Here is a 19,608-nt window from a genome sequence, read left to right as displayed (position 1 = left end):
TCTGGATGCATTCAAGAGAGAGTTGGATAGAGCTCTTATAGATAGTGGGGTCAAGGGATATAGGGAGAGGGCAGGAACGGGGTACTGATTGTGTATGATCAGCCATGATAGTGAATGGCGGTGCTGGCTAGAAGGGCTGAATGGCTTGCTCCTGCACCTACTGTCTATTGTCTATTGATATTGCCCTCTTCTTAGTCATCCAGTTGGAACCATACAAATGTTATGATGACAAAAAATGCCTTTGCAAACCATTTGTTGCCTTGTCCTGTGAAATTCAAGGTACAAGACCGAAAATAGCCAAAAGAATGGCTATTTACATTATAAGATACTAATTTTCCCAAGTTTTTCATATTTTTCGTTATCTTTAAATGTGTTCAAATCAAATTTAAGCCTCTCCTGGCAGAGGTTTTTAAATACAGAATAGTGCCTAGCATTTGCCTAAATCAATATTCACACATTAAATGTTTGACATAAAGTATCATGCCAGTGTTCGCTTTTTGAGTGGTTTTACAGAAGATATTCTTAAACTGGGTAACCTCTAGTAATAAATCCTGTTGCTCTGCAACGTTCTAATGCCCAGTCTGTTGGTGTAGGTTAAGCCACTGCTGCAAGTCACTCGTCAGGAGGAGGAAATGCAACTGAAGGAAGATGAGTTGCAGAGGACTAAAGAAAAACAACAGAAAGCAGAGCTTTACCTTACAGAACTTGAAAAGAAGCACACCCAGGTAAAATCAGTTTCTGATATACAGTACATGTATTCCACTGAAATACTTGCCTGGTAACATAAAAATAGTCTATATGCAATCTTACATTTCTCTTGACTAAATGCATCTGAATACAAAGTGATGGAGTTGCTCAAGGTATCCATCAATGAATAAATGATGTTTTATTTCCAATTTGTTAATTTAAAACATCCCTCAACAATGTAAATTATTTTGAGCTTAACGCAATATATTCACAATTGATTATTTTATGAAATACTTCCCTCTGTAGCATTTCAATTAACTAAACAGAAATGGTCAGTATTAAATATGTCTTAAAATTAGGTATGAAAAGGATGATTTGGATTTTAGAATGATTCGATTTTGATAAATATGCAATCGTCTCAAGATTTAAATCTGTTCACTCCATACAATGAAATAACAATGTGCATTTATTTTAGAATCACAATTGTTATTTATCATTTCCTTTTAACAATATTGATATTGGAAAGAAGTGTAAATAATCAGGAATAATGATTTTAGGTGTTAATCTGTTTCTTCAGTTAATGGAAGAAAAGAGTTCCCTTCAGGAGCAACTGCAGGCTGAAACAGAGTTGTATGCTGAGGCAGAAGAGATGAGAATTCGCCTAGAAACTAAGAGGCAAGAACTAGAGGAGATCCTTCACGAAATGGAGGCACGAATCGAAGAAGAGGAAGAACGAGGCCAACAAATGTTAAACGAAAAGAAGAAAATGCAAACTCAAATCCTGGTATACGAACCTTCATAAAAGTTGGAACTTAAACTGGGCCTGCTCATTGTGATCTGAATTTTGTATTTTTTTCCCTCTCTCTTTCTAAAAAATCATTTGTGAAATCATCTATTCTTTTCTGTAATTGTGTGTCTGGTAGTATCTTTCTAATGATGGGTAAGATTAATGCAATCATTTCACTTGGGGTCTTTGCTTATTTCAAGGCTGCTCCATTGATGGCAGATCCCCCAAGTGATGTAGCAACAAGGTTTAGCGAATTTTCTACCCAGTGGTTTTATTTTTGTTTATGTTTGGGTATGAAGGATAAGTAGCAGTACTTTTCCTAAAGTAAATGCTTATTCTAAAGGATTTGGAGGAACAGCTGGATGAAGAGGAAGCTGCACGACAGAAGCTGCAGCTGGAGAAAGTGACCCTCGATGCCAAACTTAAGAAGATTGAGGATGACGTCTTAATCTTGGAAGACCAAAACCTCAAATTCGCAAAGGTCAGCATCAGACCCGGCCTACAGAGTTCCTGTAATATTAATAGAGACTACCCTGTAAATGAACTGTGCAGTGAATTAGTGTAAATTGGTTTATAAATTGTGGACTAAATGAAACAATATGACAATATTTTCAGGCTTCCTTAGTATTAGGCTAGCACCTCTGAACTTGTTTAGCCACAAAATAGCCAAAGTCACTGTAAACAGAATGGAGAATAATGCTGAATTTATACCTCACCAGATGCTTCCTTTTAAAGTCAACGGAGTCAAAGCCAGTGTTACACTGGCTCTCATGAGATTTCCACAGGACAAGCTGGATTACAATTTTCAATAAACTGGACTTGACTTAGCATTAATGGGGTGGTAAGGGGTGGTTACAGAGCTAGTTGTTTACAAAGAGTGATCTTGTTTCTCTTCTCTTATGAAGTGTCCATTTATTCTGGATTTCTTCAGTTGGTAAGAAATTGGGGGCAGTTAAGAGGCTCTTAGATAGTCATGTGTAAGAGGCTTATGGGTGAAGGAAGGGTCAGATTGGTCCTAGAAGTTGACACAATATCATAGGCTGAAGAGCCTGTACTGTGCTGTATTGATCTACACTCTGTGTTCTATGTTTTTTTTTGTGTAGAGACTAAAGGGTTTAGGATTAAACCGGGAGGTTCAAGTGCAGAGACACAAACCTTATGTGCAGTGGCCTGTTCACTTGATGGAACTCGTAACATTCTGTAAATACGTGAACGTTGCGATGTGGGGAGGGTAGAAACAGCTTGGACACCTGGGTTTAACAATTTCACTATTTTATGCCAATGACAGGAAAAGAAACAGCTGGAAGAGAGGATAGCTGACTTTACCACCAACCTTGCAGAAGAGGAAGAGAAAGCAAAGAACCTGACAAAACTGAAGAATAAACATGAATCAATGATTTCAGAACTAGAAGGTAAAAGGAACGATCTTGCTTATGGTAGCTTATTATTACAAGGCACATTTGAGTAAAATTCTGATGGTATATAGCAGCATATTAAGAGAATATGGATTTAATACTTAACATTCATATAACAAAGACTTTCTACCAGCTTGAACCAGCTGTACAACACTGCTCCCTAAAAATAAAGATCCAAAACAAGAGCTTGCAAAATAAAGAGAGCTTTTCATCCATCTATTAAAGCTTGCATCCTTGATTAAAGTCACCATTCTCTTTAGTGCGCCAGCATAGCCTTTGGCCATCTAAGGAAATGAGTATTTGTCTACCAAGCTCTCAAGCTCAGAAATAAACCTCAGGACCTAACTAGACAGTAGTGATCCATGTGTTTCTGAGTCATCAGCTAGCTTATGACAGACACCTCAAAGCACTGTCTTTGGAAATTCCTCCAAGTCCACAGACTGGATCAGTGCCCTCCTCCTGGCTACGTTCTCCAAAACCAAGGCTGTAATTAAATCCCAACATCAAACTCCAGAAAAACCATCAAACCAGAGTTCAATCACAGCAAGAAATTATCAGATAAAGAGTGGAAATGACTCTGGGAAAGTGCAACGTTCCCACTGACTCATAAGAACACCAGGACCATAAGAAGACAAAAGAGACTGCAAATGTTGGAATCTGGAACTAAAAGCAGAACTGTGACTCAAATAGCATCTGTGGATGCTATATATTTCATTAGGTCCTGCTGCAGGGTCTCAGCTCAAAATGCTGAATACACCTTGTGTCTCCACTGTTGATTACACTTTTTGCCTCCATTGTTGCTGCTTGACCTGGTGAGTTCCTCCAGCGTTGTGTTTTCTTCCTGACTTGAATACATCCAGTGATTCCAGCTCTGAGGTAGAGAATTGTAGTAATCCATAACTTTCAGAGAGAAAAGTAATTCCTCCTCGTCTCCATTTTAAATGAGCAAAGTCAAGTTTGGAAACTATGTCATCTAGTTGTATATATCCCACCAGGGCAAACATCCTCTCAGTATCCAACCTGGGCCCAGAACTGTTCAAGCATTGAGAACTCTGAGACTGCCCACCCAGAACACACAGACACCCAGTGTTAACAGCATTCAGATTACTCACCTATGCAGCATCTTCTGCCCCATCTTTGGCAGAGTCTTCAGGTCCCAAATGGGCCTCATCAGCCACTTAGGTACCCACAGGACTGGAGCAGAAACAGTCACGTGGGACTGCCTAAGAAGCAGAAAGATCAGAACCGGAGGAGTCATTCTGCTCTTCAAACCTGTTTCAGCATTTCACATGAATTTCATTGACCTGCACCTCAACTCCATTTATCCACCTTCATTCCACATTCTTCTCTTCTGCAAAATTCAGTCCATGTCAGTATCGAAACTTTTGATTAATCTGGTATCTCTGTGTTTTGAGAGAAAGGAATGGAGACTTGCATTAAACTCAAATCTTTAAATTATGTTTCATTTTAAGATTATTCTTGTTCCTACAATATACTAATACAGCAATTAGAAAGTCAGTTAAGACAAATTTTAGCAGATCCTAAAGCACAGGAACTTTAAGTGTAAAATAGGTTTTGTTGTATTGACTCTTTAGGACCTATTTTATTACTCTTGTGCAATCCCAGAACTCAGCTACCTTGCAAGTTTGACCACTTCTTAAAGGTTTAATATTAAAATCAATGTTTAAACACATGAATTTCATAATAACCTTAAACATACTTTTGCCCCCAAGAAACCTAATCCTGGCAAATAAAAATATGTTACTGTTTTTATTTGAGGTGGAGACAAAACAGAGGAATGAGCAGTCATGATACAGCTGTCCTTCAGAGTGCGCTGACCCCAGATTACATGAGGACTTCACTTGCAATTTAACAGGCACCATGATCTGCACCCCCCAGTGGTTGATTTGATGCTTGTCCATGATTTAAGCGCATTAAAGATTCTGACACGACCAAAGGTTTATTTTCCAGATAGTGTAGTATAAGATTAATACAAAATCATTGTTTGGATCACTTCAAAACTATAAAGTGCCTTTATATGATCCAATGTATGCAGTATCTTCATAATCTTCTCTCTACCTATGATACCATTCTGAATTGAATAACTACTTTAATATTAAACTACCACTCTGAAGCCTGTTAGTGTTCATGTTGTTTACTTGGATTTTCAGAAGGCCTTTGTCAAGATGCCACACATGAGGCTGCTAAACAAGAAAAGAGTCCATGATATTACAGGAAAGATACTAGCATGGATAGAACATGTGAGATTCTGCAGAGCAGCACACGTGAAATTCACCCAGCATTTTGTGTGTGTGGCATGGACAGCAGATTAGCTGACTAGCAGAAGGCAAAGAATGGGAATAAAGATTCTATTTCTGATTGGCTGCCCATGACCAGTGTTGTTCTGCAGAGGTTGGTGTAGGGTTTGCTACTTTTTGCATTATATGTCAAAGATCTGGATGACAGAATTGACGGCTTTGTGGCCAATTTTGTGGATAATGTAAAGGTAGGTGGAGGGCCAGACAGTGATGGGGAATCTGAGAGTCTATAGAAGGACTTGGACAGATTAGGCGTATGGGCAAAAAGGTAGAAGACAGAATATACTTATGCACTTTGATAGAAGAAATAAAGGTGTGGGCTATTTTCTAAGTGAAGCAAATTCATAAATTGGAGATACAAAGGGACTTGGGAATCCTTGGAGTTCTCTGAATATTAACTTGCAAATTGAGTAAGGAAGGGAAATGGAATGTTAGCATTCATTTCGAAAGGACTATATAAAAGCAAAGATGTGGGGTATTGTGAGCAGTTTTTGACCCCATACTAAGGAAGAATATGCTGGCCTTGGAGAGGGTCCAGAGGAGGTTTACGAGAATGATACTGGGAATGAAAGGTTTAATGCATGGGGAGTGTTTGATGGTTTTGGGCCTGTTCTCGCTAGATTTTAGAAGACTGAGGGGGAATCTAATTGAAACCTTCCGAATATTGAAAGGCTTGGACAGAGTGGACATGGTGAAGATGCTTTCAATAGTGGGAGATCTAGGACCAGAGGCCATAGCCTCAGAATAGAAAGGCATCCCTTTAGAACAGATGAGGAGGAAATTTCTTCAGCCAAAGGGTAGTGAATCTGTGGAATTCAATGCCACGGTCAGCTGTGAAGGCCAGGTCACTGGGTATATTTAAAGAAGAATTTGATAGGCTGATGCCAAAAGTTATGGGGAGAAAGCTGGAGATTGGGGTTGAGAAGGAAAATAAATCAGCCATGATAGAATAGTGGAGCAGACTCAATAGGCCAAATTACCTACTTCTGCTCCTATGTCTATGGACAATAACAAGATCTCTGCAATGTTACAGTGCGGCTGAAGAAGGAGGAGAAGACCAGACAGGAGCTCGAGAAGCTGAAGAGGAAGCTAGAGGGAGAAGGATCAGATCTGCATGAACAGCTAGCAGAACTTCAGCAGCAGATTGCAGAACTGAAGATGCAGCTGGCGAAGAAAGAGGATGAATTACAGGCTACAATCAATAGGTAGAAAACGGGGCAAAATTCCAACTAATTGGTTCGTTGCTTCACTGTAAAATATCTAAATCCTCTCTGCAAAAAAAAAGTAGCCATTTTGCTCCTATCATAAGACAATTAAAAACATGGTCTAATTGGTTGTGATCTGTATTCTCCAATAACTAGATCACACACTTCTATTGCCCTTTATACTGTTATCCCACAGTATGAATCAAGTTGCCTTTATTTAAAATTGAATGTTATTTCCCTTATCCAAGTTGCTCTCCCATGAATCAAACAATTAAATGCATAATACTCTAATCATAAGTGAAACTGCAGCAAAGGTCACCTGGTCTTAGAAGGCTAATCTCTTTCAAAGATATTATAAACCAAGTTTTCTGCAGTTTTGAACTGCAGTATGTGATGACTTTGAAATAATATGAGACAGTAACCTTGCAGCATTAGAAGTTGTAGTGTAGCTTGATGCATTTCAGTAATACTGTGTCAGGGACAGTTCCACCTCAGTCATCCCAGTAAATCTACATTATCTCTTACATGATCCAAATGACCCTAAAATGGTCCAAAACATCACATAATCCAAAGTTCAAAATAAATTTCTTATCAATGTACATGTATGTCGTCATATAAGACTCCAAGATTCATTTTCTTGCAGGCATTCACAGTAAATACAAAAAACTCAATAGAATCAATGGAAGACCATACCCAACAGGACAGGCCATCTGTCACCTGAACTTTGTCTCAGGACCTCTTTGTCATTGGATCAGTGCCAGATTCTAAATCCTATTTGTTTTATTGCCTCTAAAGATTATGTCAGAAGTACCTGAGAAACACCAGTATTCTTATCCATAATTGCCTCACTTTAATCGTTCTGCTTCATTCTACAAAGTGCATGGTCCCACTTTACCCTTAATATCACTGATCCTAATTTTGCCAATGAATAATTTGAGTCGTATTTCACCAAATGCATTTGATAACTCAAACCTACAGATACACCATGTGCTTTTTCTCTAGAGGTTACTCAGGTTGAATAGTGGCACTACCAGCAGGGTCGGATACATGATACTAGTCTTTGAAAACATCAAACAGGGAAATATTAGCCTTTCCATTGCCGCCTTTATTCCATGTTCGAAAGATTGTGGTAATAGTTCCTATGGATTAACAGAATCATGTTCAAATAGGCTTGATGAAGAAACTGCACTAAAGAATAATGCTCTGAAGAAGATCCGCGAGTTGGAAGCCTTTATATCAGATCTTCAGGAAGATCTAGACTCAGAGAGGTCAGCTCGGAACAAGGTGGAGAAACAGAAGAGAGATCTGAGTGAAGAGTTGGAAGCCCTAAAGACAGAACTTGAAGATACTTTAGACAGCACAGCGACACAGCAAGAATTGAGGTACTTCCATACTTCTTTGTTTTAACAATACAAACAAAAATAAGTTTAAATATTTATTAAAGCACAGAATAATGAACTGAATGTCAAATGGTAGAGGAACATTCTGCGCAATCTTTAGACTTTAAACCTAGAAAGAACATTTACCGTGACCATGGCCAGGCACCAGTAGCATAGTGGTTAGCACAATGCTACTACAGCTCAGGCATCGGAGTTCAGAGTTCGATTCCAGAGTCCTCTGTGAGAAAGTTTGTATGTTTTTCCCGTGTGCATGCAGCTTTCCTCCAGGTTCTCCAGTTTCTCCCACAAAGGCGTACCAGTTAGTAGGTTAATTGGTCATTGTAAATTGTCCTGTGATTAGCCTAGGGTTAAATGAGTTAGTTTCTGGGCAGCACAGCTTGAAGGCTCAGAAAGGCCTGTCCTGTGCTGTATTTCTAAATTTTAAAGGAATTAAATCTTACATAGTGAGGCTGCAAGCTTAACATAAAAATTTGTTTCAATGCAATTTTTGTCAAATAAATCTGTATAACAAATGAGGGAGAAATGTCATAGAGTAGTACAGCATGGAAACAGGGCCTTCAGCCCAATTCATCCACATTGATCCAATCTGTCTGTGTTTGACCTATATTCCTCTAAACCAGGGATTCCCTATCTTTTTATGCCATGGATCCCTACCATTAACCTAGGGGTCTGTGAAATCTAAACCCTTCCTTTCCATGTATTTATACAAATATCTTTTAAATATTGTTGTTGCACTTGCCTCAACCACTTTACCTGGCAGCTCATTCCACACAAGCACCACCCTCTAAATGAAGAGGTTGAAATTCAGATCCCTCTTAAATATTCACTTCTCACCATAAACCTCTACCCTCTCATTGTTAGTTCCGCTTCCCTACAAAAAAGACTATCTATACCCCTCATGATTTTATACACCCTCCATCAGCTCACCCCTCAATCCTTTGTTCCAAGGAATGAAGTTCAAGTCTGCCCAACCTCTCTTTGGGCCCTCGATTCCTAGCAGCTTTCTCATAAATTTTCCAGTTTAGTGGTGTCTTTCCTCTAACAGAGTGACCAAAACAATACAGATACTCTGAGTGTGGTCTCACCAATGTATTATATAACTCTAAAATCACAACTCTTGTACTCATTGTCCTGCCTAGCAAAGGCCAGCGTGCCAAATGCCTTCTGTCTACCTGTGAAACCACTTTCAGTGTACTGTACTCCTAGGTTCTCACCCTCCACCACATTCCTCAGGGCTCAACTATTCACTGTATAAGTCCTACTCTAGCTTGACTTCCCAAAATGCAACATTTCACTTAAATTGAATGAAAGCCATTTGCCAGCCCTCAACCCATTTACCCAGCTGATCAATAACCTCCAGTAATTTTTGATAACCTTTTTCACTACCTATAATACCACCCATTTTAGTATCATCCACAAACGTACTAACCATACCTTGTTCTTTCACGTCCAAACTATTTATTAAATAATAAACAACAAATGTCCCAGCACCAAATTATATGGCACACCACTGGTCACAGGTTTCCTATCTGAGAAACGCCATTCAACCATCACTCTCGCTTCCAACCATTAGATTTGTCTGTACATTGCAATGGAATCAGAATGCAAAGGCTTTTACTCCCTCATCTTGTGGGATGGGTGTAAGATTTAAATAAATTCTGAAGAATCCATTTAGCTATCCCTCCTAGATCCCATGGTCCAACTTTCCAGACTAGCTTGTCATGCAGCACCTTATGGAGACAATGTCCACTGCCCTGCCTTCATCTATCCTCTTAGTTACCCCTTCAAAAAACACTACAAGATTTGTCAGACCTGATTTTCCACACACAAAGCTGTGCTGACTACCTCAAATTAGACCTTGCCTATTTAAATTTTGCTGGATCCTGTCAAAATACCATCCAGTATCTTACCCACACTGATGTCAGACTCACCTTCCTGTACCACACTGACTTGTCCTTTCTACCTTTTTAAATAATAATAAAACATTAGTCATTCTTCTTTCCTTCACAGCCTGACCTGTGGTAGGGTATCCAATGTATCCCTCCTCATTTTTCCTGACTCATCATCTCTGGTTAGCCATTTCCCTAAATTTGCCAGCCTTTTCCTGCACCCTGGCAGGAATCTGCTGGTCCTGGACCCTTGATATCACACATTTCTTTACTTTTTATATACACAGGGCGAAGAGAGAACATGAAGTTACAGAGATGAAACGAGCTTTGGAGGAAGAGACAAGGACACATGAAGCTCAAATTCATGAAATGCGACAGAAGCATGGTCAAGCAATAGAGGAAGTAACAGAACAGCTGGAGCAAGTGAAACGGGTACGTGAGAAATGGGAGGCAATAGAGCAGTAGTACTGAGTTTAAACACTACAGTGTAAATGTTATTCCAAAAGCTAACATGTTGAATGTCAATAGCAAAAACATAGATGGTGTATTCTACTAGAGAGAAACCAAGACAAGAAGTGTCTTATATTTCAAAAGTTGTGCAAAACAAAATCTGGAATGCTCAAGGTAACAGACAAGGAAGCAGTACACAAAAGTGATTCGAGCAAAGGATCTGGAGGAACTCAGCTGGTCAGGCCTCCAGCTCCTTCATGCGTTGCTTCAGATTTCCAGCGTCTGTAGTTTCTTGTATCTCCACAAAAGTGATTACGTTAATAACAGCAAAAGAGAACATACAAAGAAAGATCATCAAAAGGATCCAGAAAAAATGGTAATAAGACAAATGGTACAATTTCTACCATTAAAAAAATAAATGTAACTGTGCAGTACCAGAATGCACAATAAAGTTGATAAATTAATGGTCAAAATATATACAGTATATAAGTGGAAACCATATTATTACTGTTGTGGCATCAGATTAAGGGTGTATTATCACTGACACGTCATGCAATTTGTTGTTTTGTGGCAGTAGTACAGAGCAATTGTACATAAAATAAGTTACTACAAGAAATATATTAAAATAAGTATATAGTGCAAAAAGAGAGCAAAATAGTGAGGTAGTGTTCACAGACCATTCGGAAATCTGATGGCGGAGGGGAAGAAGCTGTTTCCAAAACACTGAATTCACATCTCCAAGCCCCTGTACCTCCTCCCTGGCAGTGGTAAGGAGAAGAGGACATGTGAGAGCCTGTAGTATGTTTGCAGGGTGAACAAGGCAGGGAGGTGAATGTCCAAAATATTCAATTCATAGGAAAAGCAGGCAAAAAGGAAAAGGAGGTGGGCTGACATAGTTATAACAAATGAGTCAGAATAATATTGCCTACAAGATCAAATGCAGAAAGACTGGATGGAACCAAAAATTACAAAATATTGGTAGTGTTTGAATCAAGGCCCCTGTGAGGAATGGTAATACTGAAAATGCATCAAGCAGCAATTTTGAGATGTATTTAATAGGAGCACCACTGTAAATGTGTAATCTACACGTAGACTGGTCAAATCAAGTCAGCAATGATACTATGGAGGATTATGTGTCTTGCACTATGTGTGGATTTTTGACTCCTGTGTGTCAAGGAGAAAACTAGGCAAATTGCATTTTAAATTGGTTTATCAATGTCATGTGCACTGCAGTACAGTAAAAATAAACTTTGTTTTGCATACTCTCCATACAGATCTTTTCATTACAAGTGCATTGAGGGAGAAGAGTAATAATATACAGAATGAAGTGTTACATTTACATAGAAAGTGCAGTGCAGGCAGACAATAAGGTGCATTAAAGGTTGACTGTTAGGTCAAGAATCCATCTTATCTCACTTGGGAACTACTCATTGACATTATAAGACTGGAGCAGAAGTTGTCCTCGAACTTGATGTTACATGCTTTCAGGTTTCTGTACCTTCTGCCCAATGGGAAAGGGGAGGAGAGAAAGTGGGTTGGGTCTTTATGCTGGCTGCTTTACTGAGGCTGTGAAAAGTGTAGACAGAGTCCATGGAGGGGTGGCTGGTTTCCATGACGTGCTGAGCCACGTCTGCAACCCTCTGTAGTCTCTTGTGGTCTTGGGCAGAGCAGTTGCCATATTGTGCCATGGTCCATCAGGATAGGACGTGTCAATAAAAATTGGTGGGGGGCAAGGGAGACATGCCAAATCGCTTTAGCCCGCTAAAGAAGTAGAGTCACTGGTGCACCTTCTCTCCAAACTCCCATCAACTGCCCCCAGACTTCACCACTCACCCAAACATTCAGGGTACTTCACCGTAGCCAATTAACCCAACTACTCACACATCCAAAGAATGTGGGAGGAAATCACAGCAGCTGGAGGAAACCAACAGGAACATGCAAATTCCGCACACACATCGCCAGAGATCAGAATTGACCTGTGCTCTGTTTTACTGTGCCAAAGTGTTGACGTACAAAGGAATCTGGAGGTCCTTGTATTTGAAAACAACATTGCAGGTGAAACAAGTGATTGAGAACACAAATTGTAAGTTGCTCTTCATTACAAGAGATTTTGAACACAGGAGCCAGGAGATTTTCCTACAAGTATACAGGACCTTAGTGAGACCACACCTGGAATATGGTGTGCAGCTTTGAGCTTTGTACCTAAGAAAGGCTGTACTTGTCCTAGAGGGACTGCAGTAGCAGCTCAGCAGACTGATCCCGAGGATTAACAGTTTGGGGATAGAAGGATTTTCACTTTTATTCTGATTCACATGAGGACTGACTGAGTCAACTCGATTTGAATACACAAGTGGTTAGAAACCTAGTTGAAACATGCAAAATTCCAATAAGCATTTACGTGCACGATGCAGGGAAGTCTCTCCCTACATCGGAGTCCAGCACCAGAAGGGTCACCGTCTCAAAATACTGGGCAGGACATTTAAGTCTGAGATGAAAGGAAATTTCTTCATGCTGAGTGTGATAAACCTATGGAAGGCTTTACTACAGATGATTATGGAGGTACAGTCTCTGAATGATATGAGAGAAATGGGTAGATTTCTAAACTTTAAAAGGAGCAGGAGGAATATCATATCAAGATGGAGGATCAGCCATGATTGTATTGGGTGTTGATCAGGCTTGCGGGACCAAATGTCTTACACCTACTTCTCTTGCTCTGTCTTTTAGACTATTTATACTTTTAAACAAACGTTCTTTACATTCTGCAGGCTAAAGCTAACCTTGAGAAAAACAAACAGACCCTCGAGAAGGAGAATAGTGATCTCTCAAGTGAGGTCAGGACGCTGTCCACAGCTAAAGCTGAATTGGAGCACAAAAAGAAAAAGCTGGAGAGCCAAGTGCAGGAGTTCCAGGTTAAAGTGTCTGATGGAGAACGTGCTCGGACTGAGCTCAACGACAGAGTGCATAAGTTACAGGTCAGCATGAATCCTCCAGCTTGGACTAAACATTCAGGCATTTGTGGGTGTTTTGTGATAATTTTTAAAGTAAAACTTATTACGATGGACTTTAACTCCTGTCAAAGCACCTTAGCCAAAAATGTAAAGGCTAAAAGGAATCTTCTACCACATAAGGCCTGTACAGAATAATGTTTTATTTTGTCAATAGTGTTCCCAGAAAGCTCAGCATGTTTAGTGCATCTGTGTTCCAAACTAGGGAGATGAAGTTATATACTTTGTTAGGTTAGGTTACCCAGTTTTCAATGCTTTGTTGTATTAAGTTACCCCATTACCTGTTGAAAGTCACAAGTCATTTGTGTACAGAAGGAAAAGGAAGGCTATTACCCATTGACCTGATGGGAAGTCTTTTCCTCAGATGACATAAGAGGGCAGCATGAGCTTTGGTCATTGCACAGCCCCCTGCTAGCATCTACAGTCATGGATTCTTTATTTAATTTTTATGTGGCACAAAACCATCAAACATTCAAACAAAGTCAGAAAGTTAAGCCAAAAATAAATTATCTAACATTGTAGCAGCTTTTACAGAAATCTTCCAATTTGAATCTAATGTATTCCAGGCAGTAAGATGTGGCATGACAAACATTGAACTTTGCCGGAAACCTGCTTTGCAGAACTTTAAAATTTTCCACCAGTACATTTAATGGCGCATCTTCAGAATTGGCTGAGGGATATCCACTCCCTCTTGGGTCAGTTGAAGCCAATGGGCTTAATTGTTGAATGCAGGATGGTTGATCACCATTATCTAGTTTCACATCTGAGTAAGATATTGCAGTCACCAGTTCTAATGCATTGTACTGTGAATCGACTCATCTGCAAAAAGGAAAGAAGACAAACATACACAAAAAGGAATGACAAGACTAATTACATACTTGACCTTCTCTTTCCAATAGAGCGAGCTCGACAATGTTACCGCCATACTTAATGAAGCTGAAGGTAAATCAATTAAACTTGCAAAGGACGTGTCAAGTTTCAGTTCCCAACTTCAGGACACACAGGTGACTGAAATGTTTACATTACCTAACTTATAAGCTTGTTAAAAAAGTAACAAAGATCAATATAAGGAATGTAAATCAAATAGAAATATTTCTTCAATGATATCTTTTTTTAAAATAGAATGTAAACCAGATGTTCTGGTTAATGTTCTATTTTTAAAATAAATGTTGATGAAGAATTTTTTTTAAATATTTAAGAGAATATAATCTTAGAAGTTTTTTTCTTTGTTCAACTACATGGCCATTTTAGTAAAAGTATATCCCTTAGGTTTAACTTTTTATAAAGTTTATAATCTCAAAAATAAATTTTTGAAGCTCCTGCATGCTCTGTTTAATAACCAAGTGCACTGAATAAAGATTAGGGCTGATGGGCTCTACTCTCAACTTATTACAAAGTTCTTTCTCTGTGGTTCTGCAGGAACTACTCCAGGAAGAGACCCGGCAAAAGCTGAATTTGTCGACTCGTTTGCGTCAGTTAGAGGATGACAAGAACAGTCTCCAAGAGCAATTGGATGAAGAGGGAGAAGCCAAGAGAAACCTGGAGCGTCAGATATCCACCTTAACAGTGCAGGTACACAAAGCTTTGTCAATTTCATTTGTAGCAGTCTACAACACATCATCTAGAATCTGCAAACTAAATAATGTACAGTAAGTGTTATTTCCTATTGCACGTTTTTGATCTGAAATACAAACTTCCCTTCCTTACATATATTGACAGAAATTACGGAGATTTATTGGAATGTTAATGAAAGAACATTTAATTATTAGAGCTGTACACCCCTCCCCCAATAATCTCCTTTTCTTTCAAGATAAAACTTGAGATTACACATTGATAAACTTTCTACATTCTACACTAGTGTTAGTATTCTCCCATCAGCTAATTCTCACTACTCTAATATTATGTTGGGAACTCGCTTTAGGTGTTTTTTAGTTTGTGGGATGCTGTTTTGTACAAAATGGTTACCACATTTGTCTGCATATTAATATGGCTGTACTTCAGAAATAACTTAAATTATTAAATGTTCAACAAGTTCAAAAGTGTTTATATTTTAATGCAAGCATTGATTTGTTTTATAGCTGTCAGATGCCAAGAAGAAATTAAATGATGATGCTTCTACACTGGAGAGTCTTGAGGAGGGAAAGAAGAAACTTCAGAGGGAAATTGAAGCGATTACGCAGAACTTTGAAGAAAAGGCATCAGCTTATGACAAATTAGAGAAAACAAAGAACAGGTTACAGCAAGAGCTCGATGACCTTCTGGTGGACTTAGACAACCAGAGACAACTAGTTTCCAATCTGGAGAAGAAACAGAAGAAATTTGATCAGGTCAGATATCACTGTAAAACAAAACATTTTCATTTTCCAACCTAAGATAGTAAATTTTCATTAAAGAGTTTTTACAAACTTGATAAACTCTGGTAGCTTTATTGAATAGAACCACAGTGATGCCAGTTCACCAAGCAAATTGTCCAATGCTTTTTCTTTTAATACATTTAGAATAAATATGATCACTTTTAATTGTAGCATTAAATTTTAATTCCATTATTTGAAGTGTAAAATACTGTAAAAATTGACACCTTAGATCAATTTAAATTCATTGTAATTACTTGCAGCTAAGATGTGTGTTGTGTTATTTTCATTCTTACAGCTGCTGGCAGAAGAGAAGAATATCTCTGCAAAATACGCAGATGAAAGGGATAGGGCAGAAGCTGATGCTCGAGAAAAGGAGACAAAGGCCTTGGCATTGACCCGTGCTTTGGATGAGGCACTGTCCACCAAGGAAGACTTGGAGAGGCTGAATAAGCAACTGCGAGCTGAGATGGAAGATATCGTGAGCTCCAAAGATGACGTAGGAAAGAATGTAAGTGCACAAAAATCACATCATTCAAACATGTTGGTAGACCATCATTGAATGTAGCAACACACCCCAGGATATTTCACAGGAGCATCGATAATAAAAATGTTATATGAGCTACTTAGAACAGATGACAATATGTCAAGTAAGAGGTTTTTGAGTATGTGTGAAAGAGGCAAAGAGAAGTGGAGAGATACTGAGCTAAGGGTGTGATCAACTGAAGGCTAAGTTGTTAGATTATGTCCTTCGAATTTAGGGATGACTATGAGACCAGAACTGCAGCGGAACAGAACAATAGGAGGCATAAAGTTAAGGAAAGATGAGGCAGGAAAAATACCTGGAATTTTAAAGTAAATCTGAATAGGCACTTGTACATTTTTCAGAATTTTGCCTGACCATTAATACAAAGGAAATGTTTCTTGATGATGTTTGGGAGGGTAACTTTTAGCAGTGTACTCACAGGACTTTAGAAGAATGGCTGGGGGAGGTGTGGAGGAAGGAGCTCATTGAAAACTATCAAATATCAAAAGATCTAGATAGAGTGAATGTAGAGTGGGTTTTTCCTGTAGTGGCAAAGTTAAAGACTAGAAGGCACAGCCTCAAAATACAAGGATGTCCCTTTAGAACAGATATGAGGAGGAATTGCTTTAGCCAGTGGGTGGTAAATCTGTGGAATTCATTGCCACAGGTGGCAGTGGAGGCTAAGTCATTGGATATATTTAAAGTGGAGATTGATAGATTTTTGATTAATCAGGGTGTTAAAGGTTGTGTGGGGAAGACAAGAGAATGGTGTTGAGAGGGTTAATAAATCCACCATGATGAGTAGACTCAATGGGCTGAATGGCCTAATTCTGCTCCTATGTCTTATGACCTCATGGTCTAAAACACAGTGTCTTGTTTTTAAAATCTAGTATTTACATTTAGGGAAGGGTATTTTTTCCCCAGGGCTTTATTGGCTCAAATAATTCATCACCTCACTTTATCCCTCTGCAATTAAGGTCCATGATCTGGAAAAATCCAAACGTACCTTGGAGCAACAAGTGGAGGAGATGAAGACTCAATTAGAAGAACTTGAAGATGAGCTCCAGGCTACAGAGGATGCCAAGCTAAGACTAGAGGTCAACTTACAAGCCCTGAAAGCACAGTTTGATCGTGACCTGCAATCACGTGACGAGCAGAATGAGGAGAAGAGGAGGCAGCTTGTTAAGCAGGTAAAATAATTAACCAAAATTCAATCCACTTGCTCAACAAATTCAACATCCATGCTTCTTTCCTAAAAAATAATCAACTTTGGATTCAAGGTGGTAGGGTTTCTATTTGAAACATTGTTGTTTTAAATAAAACATTGGACTCTCTCTGTTATGGAAAGGAAAACACTATTTACAGTTACTGTACAGGAAGCACAATTATACCAAATATTAGCATTAGTAATCAACTCCTGATAGCAGATGTTGAAAGTTGTTTCGACCTAGATGGAAAGTCAAGAAAATAAGTTAAAACAAAACAAAAGAGGAAGAGAGAGAGGATGTAATGGATGAGAATGATTTGGATATGGATTTAGGAGGTATGATCAGTAGGTGAGGATATGACATGAAGATTGGTGGAGTTGTTCATTGTGTGGAGAGTGATCTTAGGCTACAAGGTGATATTGAAGAAATGGTGATGTAAGCTGAGAAATTGTAGAAGGAGTTTAATCCTAATAAATGTCAGGTAATGGATAAGCTTTGGTCAACCGTGCTATAGGAAAGATGTTAATGAACTGTAACGATTACAGAGAAGAATTACAAGGATGTTCCCAGGACTTAGGGGATTGAGTTGTAGGGAGAGGTTGAACAGGCTAAGAACAAGGGATGATCATATGGAGGTGGGTAAAACCATGAAGAGCACATCTAGGGTTAATGCCTCAGTGTTTATCCCTGCCTTGGGAAATTGGGAACTAGAGAGAATAGACAATAGACAACAGACAATAGACAATAGGTGCAGAAGTAGACCACTCGGCCCCTCGAGTCTGCACCGCCATTCTGAGATCATGGCTGATCATTCACTATCAATACCCAGTCCCTGCCTTGTCCCCATATCCCTTGATTCCCCTATCCATCAGATATCTATCTAGCTCCTTCTTGAAAGCATCCAGAGAATTGGCCTCCACCGTCTTCCGAGGCAGTGCATTCCACACCTCCACAACTCTCTGGGAGAAGAAGCTCTTCCTCAACTCTGTTTTAAATAACTGACCTCTTATTCTCAATCCATGCCCTCTGGTACTGGACTCTCCCAACATCTGGAACATATTTCCTGCCTCAATCCTATCAAATCCTTTAATTATCTTAAACGTTTCAATCAGATCCCCTTTCAATCTCCTCAATTCCAGCGTGTACAAGCCCAATCTCTCCAATCTCTCTGCGTAAGTCAGCCCTGCCATCCCAGGAATCAACCTAGGGAATCTACGCTGCACTTCCTCAATTGCCAGAATGTCCTTCCTTAAACCTGGAGACCAAAACTGTACACAATATTCCAGGTGTGGTCTCACCAGGGCCCTGTACAAATGCAAAAGGACATCCTTGCTCTTGTACTCAATTCCCCTTGTAACAAAGGCCAACATTCCATTTGCCCTCTTCACTGCCTGTTGCACTTGCTCATTCACCTTCATTGACTGGTGAACTAGGACTCCTAGGTCTCTTTGCATTTCTCCCTTACCTAACTCTACACCGTTCAGACAATACTCTGCCCTCTTGTTCCTGCTTCCAAAGTGGATAACTTCACATTTATTCACATTGAATGACATCTGCCAAGTATCTGCCCATACACCCAGCCTATCCAAGTCTCCCTGTATTCTCCTAATGTCCTCTTCGCATGTCACACTGCCACCCAGTTTAGTATCGTCAGCAAACTTGCTGATATAGTTTTCAATGCCCTCATCTAAATTGTTGACATAAATCGTAAAGAGCTGTGGTCCCAATACAGAGCCCTGTGGTACCCCACTAGTCACCTCCAGCCAGTCCGAGAAACACCCATTCACTGCTACCCTTTGCTTTCTATCTGCCAACCAGTTTTCTATCCATGTTGAAACCCTGCCCCCAATGCCATGAGCTCTGATTTTACTCACCAATCTCCTATGTGGCACCTTATCGAATGCCTTCTGAGAAACTAGGTACACAACATCCACTGGCTTACCCTCGTCTAACATCCTTGTTACACCCTCAAAAAACTCCAACAGATTAGTCAAGCATGATTTGCCTTTGGTAAATCCATGCTGGCTTGGCCTAATCCTATTTCTGCCATCAAGATGTGCCACTATTTCGTCCTTAATAATGGACTCAAGCATCTTCCCCACGACTGACGTTAGGCTAACAGGGCGATAGTTCTCTGTTTCCTCCTTCCCTCCCTTCTTGAAAAGTGGGATAACATTAGCCACTCTCCAATCTTCAGGAACTAATCCTGAATCTAAGGAACATTGGAAAATGATTACCAATGCATCCGCAATTTCCTGAGCCACCTCTTTTAGAACCCTCGGATGCAGACCATCTGGACCCGGGGATTTATTAGCCTTCAGTCCTACCAGTCTACTCATCACAGTTTCTTTCTTAATGTCAAACTGT

General features: G+C 39.5%; 2 protein-coding genes across 4 annotated transcripts in view; one reads left to right on the top strand and one right to left on the bottom strand.

Annotated features, from left to right (window-relative positions):
- The window catches only part of myh11b (myosin, heavy chain 11b, smooth muscle), a 139,068-nt gene that overhangs the window by 98,170 nt on the left and 21,290 nt on the right, over positions 1–19,608 (top strand). For all 3 annotated transcript variants that reach the window (XM_059979349.1, XM_059979348.1, XM_059979350.1), the window contains 13 exons: positions 594–725; positions 1,265–1,471; positions 1,818–1,955; positions 2,763–2,886; positions 6,241–6,412; positions 7,582–7,794; positions 9,989–10,133; positions 12,917–13,123; positions 14,056–14,160; positions 14,576–14,728; positions 15,235–15,483; positions 15,806–16,018; positions 17,011–17,223. In XM_059979349.1, the coding sequence (XP_059835332.1) occupies positions 594–725; positions 1,265–1,471; positions 1,818–1,955; positions 2,763–2,886; positions 6,241–6,412; positions 7,582–7,794; positions 9,989–10,133; positions 12,917–13,123; positions 14,056–14,160; positions 14,576–14,728; positions 15,235–15,483; positions 15,806–16,018; positions 17,011–17,223 (2,271 nt within the window). The remainder of the gene's footprint in view (positions 1–593; positions 726–1,264; positions 1,472–1,817; positions 1,956–2,762; positions 2,887–6,240; positions 6,413–7,581; positions 7,795–9,988; positions 10,134–12,916; positions 13,124–14,055; positions 14,161–14,575; positions 14,729–15,234; positions 15,484–15,805; positions 16,019–17,010; positions 17,224–19,608) is intronic.
- Positions 13,957–19,608, bottom strand: part of nde1 (nudE neurodevelopment protein 1) — a 75,378-nt gene continuing 69,726 nt past the window's right edge. Inside the window, exon 10 of the mRNA XM_059979362.1 lies at positions 13,957–13,975. The gene's annotated coding sequence lies outside the window, so the exon portion shown is untranslated. The remainder of the gene's footprint in view (positions 13,976–19,608) is intronic.

The sequence above is a fragment of the Hypanus sabinus genome, chromosome 9 (genome assembly GCF_030144855.1).
Source record: "Hypanus sabinus isolate sHypSab1 chromosome 9, sHypSab1.hap1, whole genome shotgun sequence".
Lineage (NCBI taxonomy): Eukaryota > Metazoa > Chordata > Chondrichthyes > Myliobatiformes > Dasyatidae > Hypanus > Hypanus sabinus.
Note: the sequence above shows the minus strand (reverse complement) of the source record. Positions and strands in the feature narration are given on the sequence as shown.